Raw genomic sequence first — 16,239 nt, 5'->3', positions numbered from 1 at the left:
GACACCCAATGAAATTCTGTACAAGCTGCGAAACACTATACGTACACTGTTTCCAAAAATACTTTTCAAAATATTGTGGTATTCACCTGGACGACTTCAGAAATCCATTCTACGGGGTGTCCCAAAAATGTACTTCCTTCAAAGAGGTGATTCCCAGGGTCATTTGAAGTAACTTTTTCCTTTACGAAAATGTTCTCCGCGGCTTCGTTCAGGAGTTATTAACGAAAAACACGGACCAATCGGAGCACGGCTACAGCGGACGGATCCCGTCTCGGCCAATGGCAACGCCGCGCTCAGCGAGACCCGCCTTCACGCCGGAGTCCGTCTGCTCTTGCCGCGCTCTGATTGGTCTGCGTTTTTCGCGAATAACTCCGTAACAAAGCGGCGTAGAATATTTTTGCAAAGGAAAAAGTTGCTTAAAATCACCTCAGGAATCACCTCTCTCAAGAAAGTGCAATAGTTTTGGGTCACCCTGTATAACATTGAGAGATAAATGGCGAGGAGGATAGAGTGCATAGTGTTCCATCTTATGTTCGACTGTACTATTGAAAAGAAAAAACGCGAAATTGGATAATTGTTGCAATTGTTTTTCCAGAATCGTTTCCAGCTCGAACCACACACATTTCCGTGTTCTATGTTTCATCCTAAATATATCGCGTGCTGCGGGTGTAAAACGCGGAAACGAGTAAACTGACCATCGAACGTCCTTGATATCTAAGTCTACATTTAGTCCATGTTGGACCGGTATAGCAACGCTCAAGGTTCCCATCATACTTCCATTTATGAAATAAAAAGGGCACGAGCGACCAGCGAGAGTGGGTGAGCCAGAAAATTTGCACTATCACCTTTCGATCAGGTCGTGTGGGTGAATGAAGAAAATCTAGATTTTCACCCTCGCATTTTTATTCGAAAAACTGCTCTCAAAAAACTGAAAATCGCGTACACATCACTGCTGGCTATTCGTTCTGAATTTTTGTGGAATAAACGTTAAATACGTTATTTAATTATTTGGGCAAGGAAAATGTTCAAAGAATTTTTTTAGAAATGTTTCAGTTAATTAATGGGACACTAACGTCTGATTTTTCTTTTTTACTTTCACTGGTATATTTTTAAAAATGTCAGGACCTACTCCAAGATTATACGAGTTTGTGATCGATATTATTTATTTTTCTTAGAAGTTTTGTTTCGGACCTCAATGTTCTTTTACACACATTTATTTACGTAATATTTGCTGGTCTACTTACCAATTTTCGGGAGCATTTCCATGAAATTTTGGCAAGAATACGCACGTGACTTCCTCAACAAGATAGAAAGAGAAATATCATAATTATTCTACGCATTTCTTGTTGAAGTATTTATAATTATTTTCACCCTGCAAGTTCAATTTATAGTTTCTCTTAAATCGTGAAGTAACTAGAACTATAATTTTCTTGAAAACTGTGGCAATGAAGGATTCGTAAAAAATTGTTAAAAATATCGTGTTACTTTATGAATATATGTATAAGAAAATACATGCATGTAGATCGCGTAAAATTTATTTGCAAACGTATTGTTCGGGTCAGACCGGATACGCGTCAGGGTTCCGTGTCAAAAATCTGAACGGTTTTAAATAGAATTTTTATTGGATTTTCTGCTATAGGGATCCTTCGATGTACATTCGAAATTTTCCAACGATCTCGGTTTCTGTTAATTAACCTATGAAAATGGAAATTCACATCTGCAGTCTATGTAGGATCTGACCTTTGATACAATTCCAACGCCACACCTGGGAATTGAATTTGTGAAATGCAAGACTATTGATTAGACCTGATCCCACCCACGTCGATACAAAAAATTATTGAAAAGCCTGATATAGAAACGAGCACCAGTCTATTTATATTTAAATGAAAATATTTTGCCGACGTATGCCGCTGTTGAGCTTCCAATAAATTGTCGAATCCCCTCCCCCGAGCTTTTTGCACAAGCTATACGTCATTATATTCGCTTTGATGCGCTGAATATGACTTTTGCTTTCAGCAGAAAATTACAAATACGATTTACTTATGGGAAAGTTCCTAGTGAGAAATTTTACTGTCAATAAAAAACGAATAAAATATCAAAATCTGAAATAATAAATACCATGAAGGGGGGGATTGTAAATTTCAACCCTTAATCTTGTTTCGTATGAAAAATAGGTAAATTCGTGACATCGAGAAACGAACTGGAGGGGGTTCTCACCTGCAAGGGGTTAAATTTCAAGCAGTAACTGATTCTGCACCCGGCGCAGAACCTGCAGCTCACAAAATCTCTCCAGAACTTCTACCCAAGCGTCTCTTCAAGTTCTTTTCGAATGCGTGCAGAGGTCCGTAGACGCGGGGAAATCGATGCTGTTCACCCGCACGTGTGCGAGTCGTACAAGATCGCGCGATCGACCCGGGGCGAGGTAAAACAAACCATGAATCAACGATCACCCCCGGAGACCTTGCTCGAGGAGGAACGATCGGGGCCTCGCAAATCATATTTTCCGCCGGAGCGTTATCCATCGACCAGGAAAATGAACGTCAGTCAGCCACGTAATCGACTCGACTGTACCAGCGATCGTGATCGCATGCGCCCCTCCCTCCCACCCACCCCCACTCCCCCAAATAAATGCCTCCTCATCAATCGTTGTCGCGACAAATTGCGCGACTTTATTTTCGAAACGGTCCCTTATAGAACGCGTCGGCAATCCGCCGCGTTGTTCGTGCGTGTTCTTTTTTTACAAACACACACACGCACACACAGATACGGCCATTTCTCCTGTGTAACCCCCTCGCGACATTTCCTCCATGCGTCAAATGCCAGGGGGTGGTCGGTGAGGGTTAGGGGTGGTTTTTGTTGTTTTCTTTTTTACAGTCAGCGTGTTTCTCGGAGGGAGGGGGGAATACTGTTTCTTTCTCGGTGATAAACGTATAGAAGTATGATCTACATGCGTGATTTCGTTAGCGTGCCCATCGCGGAAACAGCTTCCTGCTGCAGACACACAAAGCGACAAACAAAGCGCCCTCCCACCTGGCAGTCAACCGATCCTTGCGCAAGGACCACTTGAGCACGGTGTACACGCGCGCGTTGGGGGGACAGGGATTTCTGGGATCCTGGAGACACGGCTGAATCACTGTTCCGAGCATAGATCTCGGTTGGAACCTCCTCGGGGAATCGAGAAATCATTTTTCGGAGCCATCTTCTAAAACTACCTTTCACGATATTTCACAGGAAATTTAGAGGCACAACTAATTTCTGCTCGAAATTTCTATTTCTCCCAGGAGAGATTCACTAACCCCCTGGTAGCGGGCTGTGGGTCTACTTTGACCCAGTGTTACAAACTCTGGGTCCCCCGTATCAACTTTAAACAACCAGAAAATAGAAATAAATATTTGAAAATAATAAGCTAGCATTTCGATGGACCCAGCCTATCTAGTGATTATGGTTGATACAATGTCCGTCTTATAATCATTTGCATTCGTTAGGATCGAAACCATGTGCCGCTCACTGAAAAACTTTCGTACGAAGTTTCGTCGATACTTTAGCAAGATGTGCTCAACATTGTATGTACACTGGATTTATAGACAGTGCAGAGCTGGAACGCTAAAGACGGGTTTAACTAGAATTTGTTATTAACAATTCAGCGAACTATTAATGGAAATCGCGGTACGTACAGCGTTTCGATTGGAATCAATTGAATAAGTCAGCACGCAATTACTGTAAGGTAAAACAAATGTACAGCATGTTTCCTAAACATTGACGTGACATTGTAAGCTATACTGCTCGGAGGAATACGTAAAACAGCCTGAAACAACTGGCCAAGGTTTCACACGACACAGTTCTGAATTATATTTTCTGCAATGCGAACAGATCTTACACAATTTATTAAAGGAGCAAACACCTAGTCCTTCCCCTTTTATATTTATATAATTCCATGATTATTGGATTCATTAACACTAAACCTACCACGGTCAAATGACCGGTTTCATATTTCACGATTATCGAAAATTATAAAAATTCATTTACGGAAAATAGTGGAATAAATTTCCTTGTCCAAGCATTCACTATATGGAAAATCACGGACAATCTCAATAAATTTAGTGTTTAAAGCCAAAAGATCATTGTTGCCCGCAATAGCATACTTCCAACGGGCACAAAGGTGTGCCCATGCTCCGGGTATTCGCTGGGGGCAATATGTCGGGAGCCTCTCTCGAAAAATGACTATTCGATTCCCTGTCAATCAGCGAGGTTCCAATCAATGAGGTCGGTCGTCGTCGAGTCGCGATGAAATTAAAAAAAGGGGGCTCGGCCATCAATCGAGCCGGCCGGTCCAATTGTCCTGGACAATTAACACCGGTTGATTCTCATTTCCCCTGGTTGTAGTCTGGTATTCAGCGGTGCCTCGCGAGTGCAAGCGGGAATTCAAGCGACAACGAAAAAAAAACCGGGACATCGATGGCTTTATTCGGCAAAAACCAACAACAGTACAACGGCATATTTGTCGGTGAACATCAAAAGCACACGGCGATTAGCGACGGGGAGAAGCCAGCATCGGCATCAGCGTCAGCGGTCAGCGTCAGCGACAACAGTTGTGCTCTCCTTATCTTTCTCTCTCTCTCTCTCTCTTTCTCTCGCTCTTTCTCTCTTTCTCTCTCGCTCTCTTTCTCTCTATCTCAGTCTAACAACATACAACAAACTGCTTGCGGCGTACATCAGAGGGTTGTTCTCTTGGTGGTTGGTCGGCTGGGTGGTGACCGGTCTTCGTGGCCGCCACAGAGCTAGCCTGGCCAGTCCGTACTTCGTCATGTTCGTCGTCGTCTCTTATCTATCCCCCACGTGGAAGTGTCCTGGCGATCAGCTGGTGCTGGTGCTGGTCCTCGTCATTCTCGGTTGGGCACCTCTAACTAGCGACTAGCTCCTCATCTCTTGAGCGCGTGCCCGATAATCTGTCGCGTTTTATCGATGCACTTCCGCAGGATATGCCGGAACGACATGTTGAGCAAAACCACGCGAGCGAACCAGAACCCGCGGCTCTTGAATGGACGGGGCGGCGAGATCCGAGTCGAACAACAGTTCTCGGCCGTTTTGATCGCGCGAGTACCTCGAACTAGAAAGGACGTAGCAAAAATATTTCTTCCTCCGGCTCGAAGGACACCTAGGCTACTTAAGCTCTGACAAAATGTAACAGCACAGCCAACGATAAACTATCAATTAAATCGAAACGATTCTTCCTCCTCCTCTTCTTCTTCTTCCTCTTCCTCTTCTTCTTCTTCTTCTTCTTCTTCTTCTTCGATGTATATCCGGATGATCAAGTTGTTCGATAAACGTCTTTGTCCCGAGATTCGGGTCCCGAACGTTCACCCGGCGCACTCTAACCGTCCCACCGATCGGCCGCGAGTGACACAGAATTTTTTCCAACGGTCATTCTATTCCGAGCCCGCCGCAAAACTTTGATATGTGCGTTTACGCCCCCGCACCCTCCCGCGACGTCGGTATGCCAAGGTATAGGCGTCTCGGTAGTCAAGGCACCGGGCGTGCGCGGTGAGCGGTGAGCGGTGAGCGGTGAGCGGCTCGCCACCGTTCGCCAGGGCAGGTGTCACCATAAACAATTAACCGATTTCCCGCGTACCCCCGTCACCAGGATGATTCGAGCCGCCCGACGACCAAAGTTGCATGACGGGACCGGCCTCGAATCCTCTCTCGGGTCACGCGCGCCGGGGACTCTAACAGCTACGGAATAGAAAAGCCTGATAACAACCGTCTCGTGGAAAACATAAGGACAAGCTCCCCTCGATTGATCAACTCCTGACGTACATCAACCTCGGACGTATTGACTGATATTTTCTCTGTAGACGGATTGTTGAGCGGATGGAGGAGAGAGAGAGAGGATCGCCCGAAGACGCTTCTCTGGACGCGCGCGGAGCGTTGGCACGGTGTTAGCTCAGCGACGTCGACTGTCCCGGGGCTGGACTATGAACGATCGCCATTGTCCCCGCCTGACGGGAGTCAGCTGTTCCTCGACTGGCGATCACGGCTCGCTGGTGAACGGCAGGCGCCAGTCTTCACCGGAATTGCCATCGGCCCGTGCCAATAAGGTCAACCGATAAGCTCCCTCGGGGGCACGGCTCAGTGACGTAACCGCTGGGACACTGGTCTCATTGTCGGGTTCCAGCCTGATCGGAACACTAGTCAAAAGAAATCGTAATTCACAGTCCGGCCGTCGGCCAGAGAGGCCATCGCGAAGAACACTGGATCGATGAACCACCTAGTCTCTGGATCCCTGTATCACTCGATCCACCACGTGACACGGTACGAGACAGGTGCTCGTCGGGTGCTCGTCGAGAGTGACCGTTCTAAAGGAGAGAAAGAGAGGCGTTCGTATAAAAAGGTGCCACCACTAGGCGAGAGGATTGATCAACGAGGAGGTGCTGCCATGTTACATCGTCTCTGTTCCCCCGAGCGTATCGATCCCCGTTGCTCTGGCAGTGTCGCGTTCACCAGCGGAAACCGGAAGGCGAATCCTCCGCGCTTTGAAAAGTTCGCCCGCGGCGCTCGCGATCCACCGTGATCGATGTCCAGTCCGTCTCGCGGCAGCACTTCGGGCCAGCGCTCGTGTGTCTGTGACTTGCGTGTCGGTTCGCGGCACACGTGACTCGAAGGTCATATTCCGGGATCGATCGGGAACGGTTTTAGGGGGCCGCGCGGCTCCCCCGGAAGCGGCGGCTAGGACGATCGCACGGTTTCCAGGCGATCGATGCGCGGAACCTGTCACGAGAACCTGCCTGCTCTTCGGGGTCCGGGCTACGAGACGTCCCTCCGGCTAGACGACACGGCCATCTCATGGTTCCTCTAGGCTGGCCCCCGATAACCTCCACCAGACGACGGCTGTCCTCCTGCCATCCGACGCCCGGAGCAAATCCCAAGGGGACGATCCGCTAGGTTAGGCGACCGAGACGGATGCGCTAGGTAGACCCCCTAGTCCGCGCGCCACCCCCTCGTCGTGTCTCGAGGCCGATCAACCGGTGATTACGAACAAGTTCTAATTGACCACTGCCTCCTCACCACTTCCGGCTCACCCTGTACCCGTCACCAATTAACACGATCCTGGAGCCTGGAGGAGCCGCTCCTCCCGCCTCATATATACGTGTACACGCGGCGAGAACCCGTCACCCTCCTCGGTGACTACTCGCGACATCGAGCGGACCCGCGACTGCGCAACGACTCCATCTATCCGTCGCTGTTCGACCCTCCGCTTCGCTCACTCGCTCTCTCTCTTTCTCCCCTCTCCCCTCTCGCTGAACATCTCTCTTTCTCTCTTCATCTTCCGATGGTTGGTACGCGTGCCTTCCTTCTTTAAGGCGAATTTAGACTTTTCCCTTTGGACGTACAGCCCGTGGCCCATCGTTTGGGCCAATTTTCAGAAATTACTAGTTTCCGAGGGCTGTCCATTCAACTTTTACTGTACACGCCCAGAATTGAGAGCGATGTTCGGAATACAGATGGAATATTATTAATTACAAAAGTGTCTTAGTATGATTTTTAGCCAAAATTAGGGAAACGAACCTGGTGAAAATGACTCTTTCGTTTTGTTAATTATTGATGGTGAAGTGAATTATTGACGAATACTCCGGTTCTCGTATTGCGCGATCATTGTGGACGATACGTCCGAACTGGAGAATTGTAAATTCGCCTTTACCCGTGTTCCCTTTTCGGCCAGACGACCCCCCTCCACGGCGACTGCCGCCCGCCTAGCCACAGCGCGGAAACATGGCGGAGACCGGAGAACGGAAGGTCGAGGTCCTCGATCGAGATCCCGCTAATGAGGTCTCGTCGCTGCCCGCCGACGGATCCACGATGATTAATTGATAGGGCAGTACACGGATTGCAGAATGCAATTACCGAGGTAAGTCGCCGAGAGGAATGGCCATTTTTTGGCACGGATCGGTGACATCGCGAGAGGCGGCCACGGACCATGGCGGGCGATGGGCGCTCCATAATGTCTTTGTTAGGTTAACGGGACTTTGGTCGAGGTGGGCGACTGTTCGAGCTTCACACATTTTCTTCGTTCGGTTAAGGAAAACTGAAAATTTTCATGGGTAACTAAGATACATAACAGCCTCTCAATACCCCTCTTCCCGAACTAAGGAAAGTCCAAAGGATTAGTATGATTATTCGCACTCTGTTAACAATTTTATTGCTTGACTGTTTGATCATCCAATGATCAGACTGCGGAGTTTTATGCAAAATAAAAATTGTTTGCACTAACTGGAAGGCACAGGAGCTTTATAGACACTTTTCTGTAACCATTTTAACAAGTCCAAAATGGTACAAAAGTAGTTTGAAATTCTTTGAAATTTTTCATCAAATCCACAGTCTAATAACGATTATGAAATTTATGTAACCACGGATCCTGTCATTGTGTTATGTACTTTGCGCCATGCACTATACTTCATGACCTACAGCCGTCACCTTGCACCTGATTCTACTTCTTCAACTTTCGGAAGTGGTGTAGATTGAAAAATCGGAAGCGGACATACTTCTGGGTCGACGTGCATTTATAAACCGAACACGAATTCGACTCTATCGAATTTTCCCGTCTCGGACACTTTCGAATTTTGAAATCTAGTTAAATCTACAGGAGATCTCGCAAACTTGTTTTCTTAACGATGTTTGCGGATGGTAATACGTCGCATGGCCGAAAAATGGAAAACACTATTGAAAAGACTTGTACGAAGCTTTATTCTCGGGGTAATCGATTCTGAAAGTTCACCGGGTGCACGTGCACCTGGCTGACTATATCTTGCAGCGTTCACTCAGACGAGCAAAACCGAGGAAGTTTTGTCGCGGAATAATGTTCGATATAATTTTCAATCGCATTGCTGTGCACACTCTGTAAACAAAAACGTAACAATGTCATGTAACACAGTAGCCCAAGGTAGTTCAATTTGAACTGATGTTGATGAAGATTTCGTAAAACGTTTCATTCATAGATACAGAAGATTTTGTCATAGACATTGCGAGCTTGCTCCTGTTAATAAATTAAGTTACAATTTGACCACAGTATCGTTGAATATAACAGAATGAAAGGGTCAACTGTGGTAGACTGTTAGCTGCAGAGAATATATTTTCTGATTTATTCTAGGTAACGAAAAGGCTAAACTTTGCTTCAGGAAACCAGAAATTTTTAACCATTTTAAATGTAATCCTATAGATTTTGGCGAGAAAACGCCGAAAATCCAAGTTTTAATCCTAGGAGATCAGTAGCTCAACAGCTATGCGTGTGCAAAGATGTCCGATTTTCACCGTTTTTGACAGGTAAGCTTACAAATCTACGTTATCGTCATCACCATGCATGTGCTGCCACCTAGCGGCTCCGCTCGTTAGTCGACTCGCGATGCCGAATACATACCAACATGACGGCGCCCTTACCTGTCAAAATCGCTCAATTTTAAACGCGCATAACTTTTGTGGTAACGATCTCCTAAGGTTCAACCTTGGATCTTCGGCATTTTCTCGCCAAAATCTACAGGATTACATGAAGAAAAATTAAAAATTTCTGGTTTCCCGAGGCAAAGTTTAACCGATGCTGCAGCAAAAGAATTGTCATTATTGCGGGTTAACATTTTCTTCAGTTAGTAGGGTGCTGCTTATAGCACAAGATTCAGAAAACTGAACTGCTAACATTTATGTGAAACAAAAGTAGTTTGCGTCAGTTGTAAAAAGCTGGAGATAAATAGAATTATCTTTCTTTCTTTAATGACCTTGACGAGTTGATCATAGTGTATTGCAGTTGTGGAACTTATGTAATTTACTTCCTCTTTTAAAATTTCATTTGCGTCATAAAAGGAGAAAATCCGCAGTCTGCAGATAACCAATAAAATTATTTAACTTTATCATGTTTTCTACAAACTCAGCGACTGGGCTGACAATTACGGACGGCAGCATACGTCAATCTTATTTCTGAATAAGACACGTAGTGAGCAGGAAACACGACGATTGAGAGTGGGCATTAAATAAAGAAATATTTGCGGACAAATACCCTCGATGCCAGCCGGCTGCGTAGACGGAACTTTCTTTGTCTACCGCCGAGAGCCTCTCCACTCCATTGACTTAAATAACAATGGAGGCGTAAAGACAACAAGAGAACCATCGACTTTCTTGCTCCAATTATAGATTCGTCGGGCCGCCTCACGATCCTCGCGAGGAACCATTCATCGCCGCACAACAATTCAACCAAGGACGGCCGAGATTTCCGAGGCGGACGATCGATCGAAATTATCGATCCTCGACATCGGACGGTGCGGCGACAATTTCAAACAAAACTTGCAGAAAAAGCTATCTAACAAGTCCTCCCGGGTTGACGAGTTCTAAAAATTTGCGTTTGTTTATTAACACTGCAAAGACGTGCTCCTAAATTCAATTTGTACGTTCCTCACAATTTTTATTTTTGTTTACTATTTAAAACGTTCCGCCATTTTAGTCGCTGTGAGTAGATACGTCTTTGTAGATAATTTACTAAATTATTTTGCAGAAAAGGTTGGCTCTGCGCAAAGTAAAAGTTTTATTTTTATTTTAGTATACAATTTTAAATTATATATTTACAATGTGAGAATTTTTTGTTGTCTGGAAATAGAAAATAGACACTTTCGGAAGTCCTGAGGCTTGATCTTCGTTCTTCGGCCGATTAAAGGAGGGTTGATTGATTAAATGGAGGATTATAAGTGCCGGTGATGTCTCAATGACGCGGGGATCATCAGGCAATGGCGGCGAAGATAAACGAATAACAGCGTGGCTGGGCGCGTGGTGCACGGGTACGAAAATGTTGAGTCAGATTTATAAATAAGCCCTGTTATCAGATCCTTGCCGGGGCTATTTTAAGGTATCGACCAATCAGTGCTAAGGTCAAGCGCGCCCACGATAACCCGAGGACTATCAAAATTTATCCGGCGAACGCATCCTTGAGGTTTTGCTCGGTTAAGGGAGCCGCGGGACAATTAAGTCAGCGGTGACAGTATCAAAATCGTTTGCGTCATAGGGAATATAATTTATTGGAGATTCGAAAACCATTTCACACTAGCACAGTATTGTATAGTATCGTTCGACCAGGACGATTTCATTCTAAAATCCTTTCCATTCTACCGAGGTACGGTATTTCGGAAAATTGGAAAATTTAAAAAAAAAAATTGAGTTTTCTGTGAAATAGAAAATAAAATATTTCGTAGTGAATCGATCGCTCGAATGCACTCGAGGTTTACAGGACGGAGATTTTCGAATTTGAGAAATCGAAATATAGCTCGGTAATAATGCATCAAAATATGCAAAAGTATTCTAGCACGGAAAAAATATAAAATCAATTTGATTTTTCCTTCCGACTAATTTTCTGGATAATTTTTATCGTGTATAATAATTCTCTAATAATTTTTTGTGTAAAATAAGAATTGGGGAATGCAGAAATTATAATTGACTTCGTGTGCTTGGAATTAGACAAAAAGAAAATACTATAATAATAATGATTTAATTCAAAAAAGGATGAATTTTTAATAATTTTTAACTTTCCGTGCATCTCACGGAATTCTAAGGCATTCGAGCATGATTCATATCGATGCGACAAAAAATTTTCGAAGAACAAGGAAAACAGTTTATACACGAGGCCATTTGTCCAGTGCATTGTTCGGTAAACTTCATTACTTCTCATTTTCTAAATGCACGATTTCCATTTGGAATCTTTTGTTATGTCATCGATTTCGTAAGCGACACTCGTTTCTTTGCATAACGTCTAGGCGTATATCTGAGCTGGATGCACAGTAGGGACGTCATTGTGATGACACAACGATGAAGTATTGATGCAGGAAAGTATTCATTCATGCGATGGTGCGCTATACAGAAGTTTGTGAAAGAAATCAAGCTTCACGGATAATCCATTAGGTAAAAGATTATACGGGAACTAGTGCATAATTTTATTTTTAGAATTTCCCTACTCTTAGGTCACCATTCCATCCTTATACTCTGTTTAGCCTTACTCTCTACTGCGCTTGGACTTTATTAATTAAATTGGATCAAAGTTGATACACGAATCAAAGATAAAACTTTTCTGCAACTTTCCCATTCAATTAATTTAAATATTTTCACCGCATAATTTCATCATTTCGAAAGATTGCTTTAAATTAATTTACGCATTTCTATTACCACAAATATAATTGAGAAATGAGGCTTTTTTATCGCATAGACTGTAGGAAGTATTGCGATTTCCACTTGTATAAATAATAAAAGAAAAAATCTAATCTTTCGATTGCTAGATCGTAACGTTATTGTCAAGTGAATTTTTCAAACTTTAATTCAACCGGACGCGGGGAACATTAACGATCGTGTCAGTAACGCCTCCTGTTCGTAAAAAAAGTATATTACTTGCAGTGCTGCATACCCTCGAAAATCGCAGCTCCGGCGATAAAAATCATAGTGAGAGTTCCATCACCTCATGGACGGTCAATCGAACGAATTTTACCAGCGACGGAAAAGTACGTTTTGCATATGTTCTGCATTTTACTGAAACCAATTTCAGACTGGTGTACACGCTATGCAAAAATATTTATGAAATATTCAAATTACGATTTTAATGGAAACTCAAAATTAAGTTCAATTATTAGACTGCGAATTTCATGCATTTACGAGAAAAATTCGATCATACATCCCAGAACGATTTGTTCCTCCACTATTAAAACTGCCGTACATCACAAAATTCGCTGCAACAAATCCTCAGCTAATAACTGTTATTACATTGTACATCTGACAAAAAAACCATTGAACAACCGAGAGTAGGATTCCGAATTCGGCAGGCCAGCGTTCCCGAAATTCCTCGCCGTAGTTACGTAACCACCCCCGCGTTACCGATTCGCGTTTCTCATGGTGAAGGGGTTGGGGCGCGACGCGGGCTGACCCCATTAGGGTACTTTTACTTTCCATCAATCTACAGGGTGGCCCGTGTATCATACTCCGGGACGTTGCTGGACGGTGGAAAAGGTCGGCACCGAGCGACGACGAATAAATTTAGCGAGGCGAAAACCGGAGCAAGAAACCACCGACGGGACGAACGACGGGGTACGAGAGAGAGAGAGAGAGAGAGAGAGAGAGAGAGAGAGAGAGAGAAAGAGAGAGGATTGAACAAAGAGCTTTGCTGCCTTTGGAAATTGGAAACATGCCAGTGGCGCTATCGCACGGTGGATAGCACAAGTCGTTGAGGGCGAGGGCCGACGAGTAACGGGTGACATCTAGTCGCGGGGAAATATTGAACGTAAAAATGGCGACCAAAGCAACCCCGTCGGGTTGACAAAATTCCCCGATCGAAATTTCCTGTTCCACCCCATTGAAATCCTCCACGCAGAATTTAGATCCGTCACTTGTGACATTAATCTCTCGAGCATACGATTCGCCGAAATTTTTCATCGAATTTCTCTCATTAGTAATTAGCACACGACCCTTGCTTTCCCAATTTTTCTTAACGTTTCCCGAACAGCGATTTGCAATTTTGTTATAGAATTTATTCGGAGCGAGTCAGTTGACGAATGCGTTTCATTTTACAGGACCCATCGAACATATGTGTCAATGGCATCCTCGATTGTTGATTCGATGTTCTATTCGCCCGGGAAGATAATTAGCACATGACCCGTGGAGAATATTACGCTGTTCGCACGGTAATTTTTTTTTCACGTTCACCGATGCAATGTTTCATGGGAACATTGGTATTGGTTGGTCTTGCGATTTTCACGACAAAGTTGAAGAACGCGGTTCAGTTTGTTTTTGTTGTAGGACCACTTGAATATATGTGTCAACGATACCCCCGCTTGTTCATTCGATTTTTCATTCGGGAAAGATAATTAGCAGGCGATCTGCGAAGAGTATTCAACCCCTCGTTCCCATTTTTCGAAATATTCACAGCTTTTTGTAACGTTAGTTTAAAAATGATTTTCTTCGCAGATACAGTCAAACGTCTTTGCTCTTAATAATTGCCTAGTACAATAAGAAAATCTATGTTTATCGTATGTCTACAGTTTAGAAGATTTGAAAAAAAAGGAAGGAAAAGAAGTCTGACTCGTTATTAGATGGCAAAGAGTTAATATTAATATTGTTGAATGTATCAGTCTGGCGAGAAATGAATATTCAATGTCCACCGATTCTAAAAATAATTGTAAATCAATATTATGTAATTTCAGTTTGTATATTTTAATGTGGCTATAAATGGTCTGTGTAAACGGGAAATCCTGGGTATAATTTAACAGAAATAAATAAACCAACCATGCTAATATTAACTCACTGCGTCGCTAATTCGAGAAATATCTTCTTGACAATAATCGATGTAACTTCAGTTAGGAAAATGGATATTTGCAGCAATGATCGCAGACCAATTATCAAGTTTCGTTAATTTGTCTTGATTTCAACACAGTTCCACTGGGACCATTTAACGTATTAAACGCTTCATTAACACTTGGTACATTAATAATAGAATACGTATTAGAAAATGTAAAGCTACTAAATTGGTATGTGTCACGAATGCCACAAAAAATCAATAACAGAGAAAATTAAAAAATTAGTACCCCCACAGTAATTGGGTCCCTGACCCTATAAAGAGAGCCATTGCCAACGACACGTGGCTGTTAGAAAAGACTACTTCGAAGACGCCCACTTTGATGTAGAAGAATATGTTATTAATAAATTGTTGTGTTAGTTGTCTCCAGGTGCCAGGTATTTTTTTTTATCACAGCTCGTGTATTCTATATCGACGTATACCATAAACGCAGAAGATCATAAATAGCTTTTGTTTTCTTTCTCAAATCATAGATCCAAGGTATTATACGATTAACTTTAATTGATTAGGTTGATCCGATCTTTATCGAGCGTAACGATTCGTTAATGAATCATTTCTAAATATTAATTAAACTGTGAACAAAACAATCGTTATGCGTTATAACGATCCGAACAGATAATTATTTATTAAATTGTAGTAGCGGAACATGCTCGTATATCGTCTGATAATCATGAACTGGAATTTATCCATTTCCCGTCTTTGGGAATTTATTGAGTTAATGTTATTTTATTCGCTCATTTCAAATGCGACGCAACGACCGATATTGATATTTGCTTGTAGCAAATAAAAGATTTCATCAAATCTTGTTTGCATTTTAATTGGAACTCGTACTTTGAAGGATTACTTTGGGCTCTTTGATGCATTTTTTATTAGACAGTAATTATATCCGATGGAAAAGTGGAACACAGCTGAATCATCATTGCTTTTGGAAATTTAATGACTACATATTTTCAGTTGGACAGTAAAGCCTTGATCTAATCCCAATCTTCGGGTCCGCGCTGTGACATATATCGTGTAGGACTACTGTGTTCTTGTGACCGTGGAGGGGGTAGGCGAACTGACTAAGATCGTGTAGCTCCGTTTAAATCATATCAAGACTTTATAATTGTATTTGTTGAACTGTGCATTGTGTCCGATAAGAGATAAAGAGAAATTGAATGTTACTGTTTGTGGTAATTTAATGGCTGTATACTTTCAATTTTCGAAATGTATTTGTAAAATGTAATGCACAAAGAATTTTTTTCCAAGGAAACTGACAGCATTTCTAAAAGTGGTATGACCTCCCGTAAAATTCCGAGGCGCCATTTTGTTCGGTTTCTAACTGAACGAAATCTCCTAACTGTAAACGAACTATTTAAACAAAAATATGATCGCATGCATTGTAGTGCATGGGTCACCGATAACATACAGAAAAGTTTACAACATTCTGACGATAAGTGAATGTAATTTCACAGTCACGGTGAACTACTTGGCCTGAAAACTATGCCACGTCCTATTTCGTTGGCCACCGGTGACCCACAGAAGCATTTATAACAGTTCAAACTGCTCGATAAGTAAATCAAATTTCGCGAACGTAATAAATTGTTTAATTACCAGTTTGTGCTTGATCAAGTTTACGAGGAACTTATCTGTTCCACGATATTTCACCTCGACACCGCAAACTATCATGTAGTTTGCGATATATGTCTTTGTGAAACACAATACAATTCGGTGATTTAGTTCACTAAAAATTAACACTCTCATTTCATAGTTTATTCTTCGTAATATAATTCTTTGAAATGTTCGATCGTCAGTGAATGGTTTGTTGCTAGTTTCAAGTACGAAACCAATTATCATCATTCCATAAAAACCTCCAACATAAATTTTGTAAGTTATTCAAC

The 16,239-nt window shown here is 42.9% G+C and overlaps 1 protein-coding gene and 1 long non-coding RNA gene across 8 annotated transcripts in view; one reads left to right on the top strand and one right to left on the bottom strand.

Moving 5' to 3' along the window:
* Ih (hyperpolarization activated cyclic nucleotide gated potassium channel Ih) overlaps positions 1-16,239 on the bottom strand; it is a 225,566-nt gene that overhangs the window by 156,278 nt on the left and 53,049 nt on the right. Inside the window, exon 1 of one of the 7 annotated variants that reach the window (XM_076788617.1) lies at positions 4,712-5,452. The exons of the other annotated variants lie outside the window; for them this stretch is intronic. Within the exon in view, the coding sequence (XP_076644732.1) occupies positions 4,712-4,806 (95 nt within the window). The 5' untranslated portion in view covers positions 4,807-5,452. Of the gene's footprint in view, positions 1-4,711; positions 5,453-16,239 lie in introns of those variants that run through there. 7 annotated transcript variants of the gene reach the window in all.
* LOC143354666 (uncharacterized) lies at positions 10,507-13,389 on the top strand. Its single transcript, XR_013082360.1, has 3 exons — positions 10,507-10,811; positions 11,781-11,925; positions 12,971-13,389. It is a non-coding gene; the product is annotated as an uncharacterized LOC143354666 (long non-coding RNA).

Source organism: Halictus rubicundus, chromosome 5, assembly GCF_050948215.1.
Source record: "Halictus rubicundus isolate RS-2024b chromosome 5, iyHalRubi1_principal, whole genome shotgun sequence".
In the NCBI taxonomy this organism is placed as follows: domain Eukaryota; kingdom Metazoa; phylum Arthropoda; class Insecta; order Hymenoptera; family Halictidae; genus Halictus; species Halictus rubicundus.
Note: the sequence above shows the minus strand (reverse complement) of the source record. Positions and strands in the feature narration are given on the sequence as shown.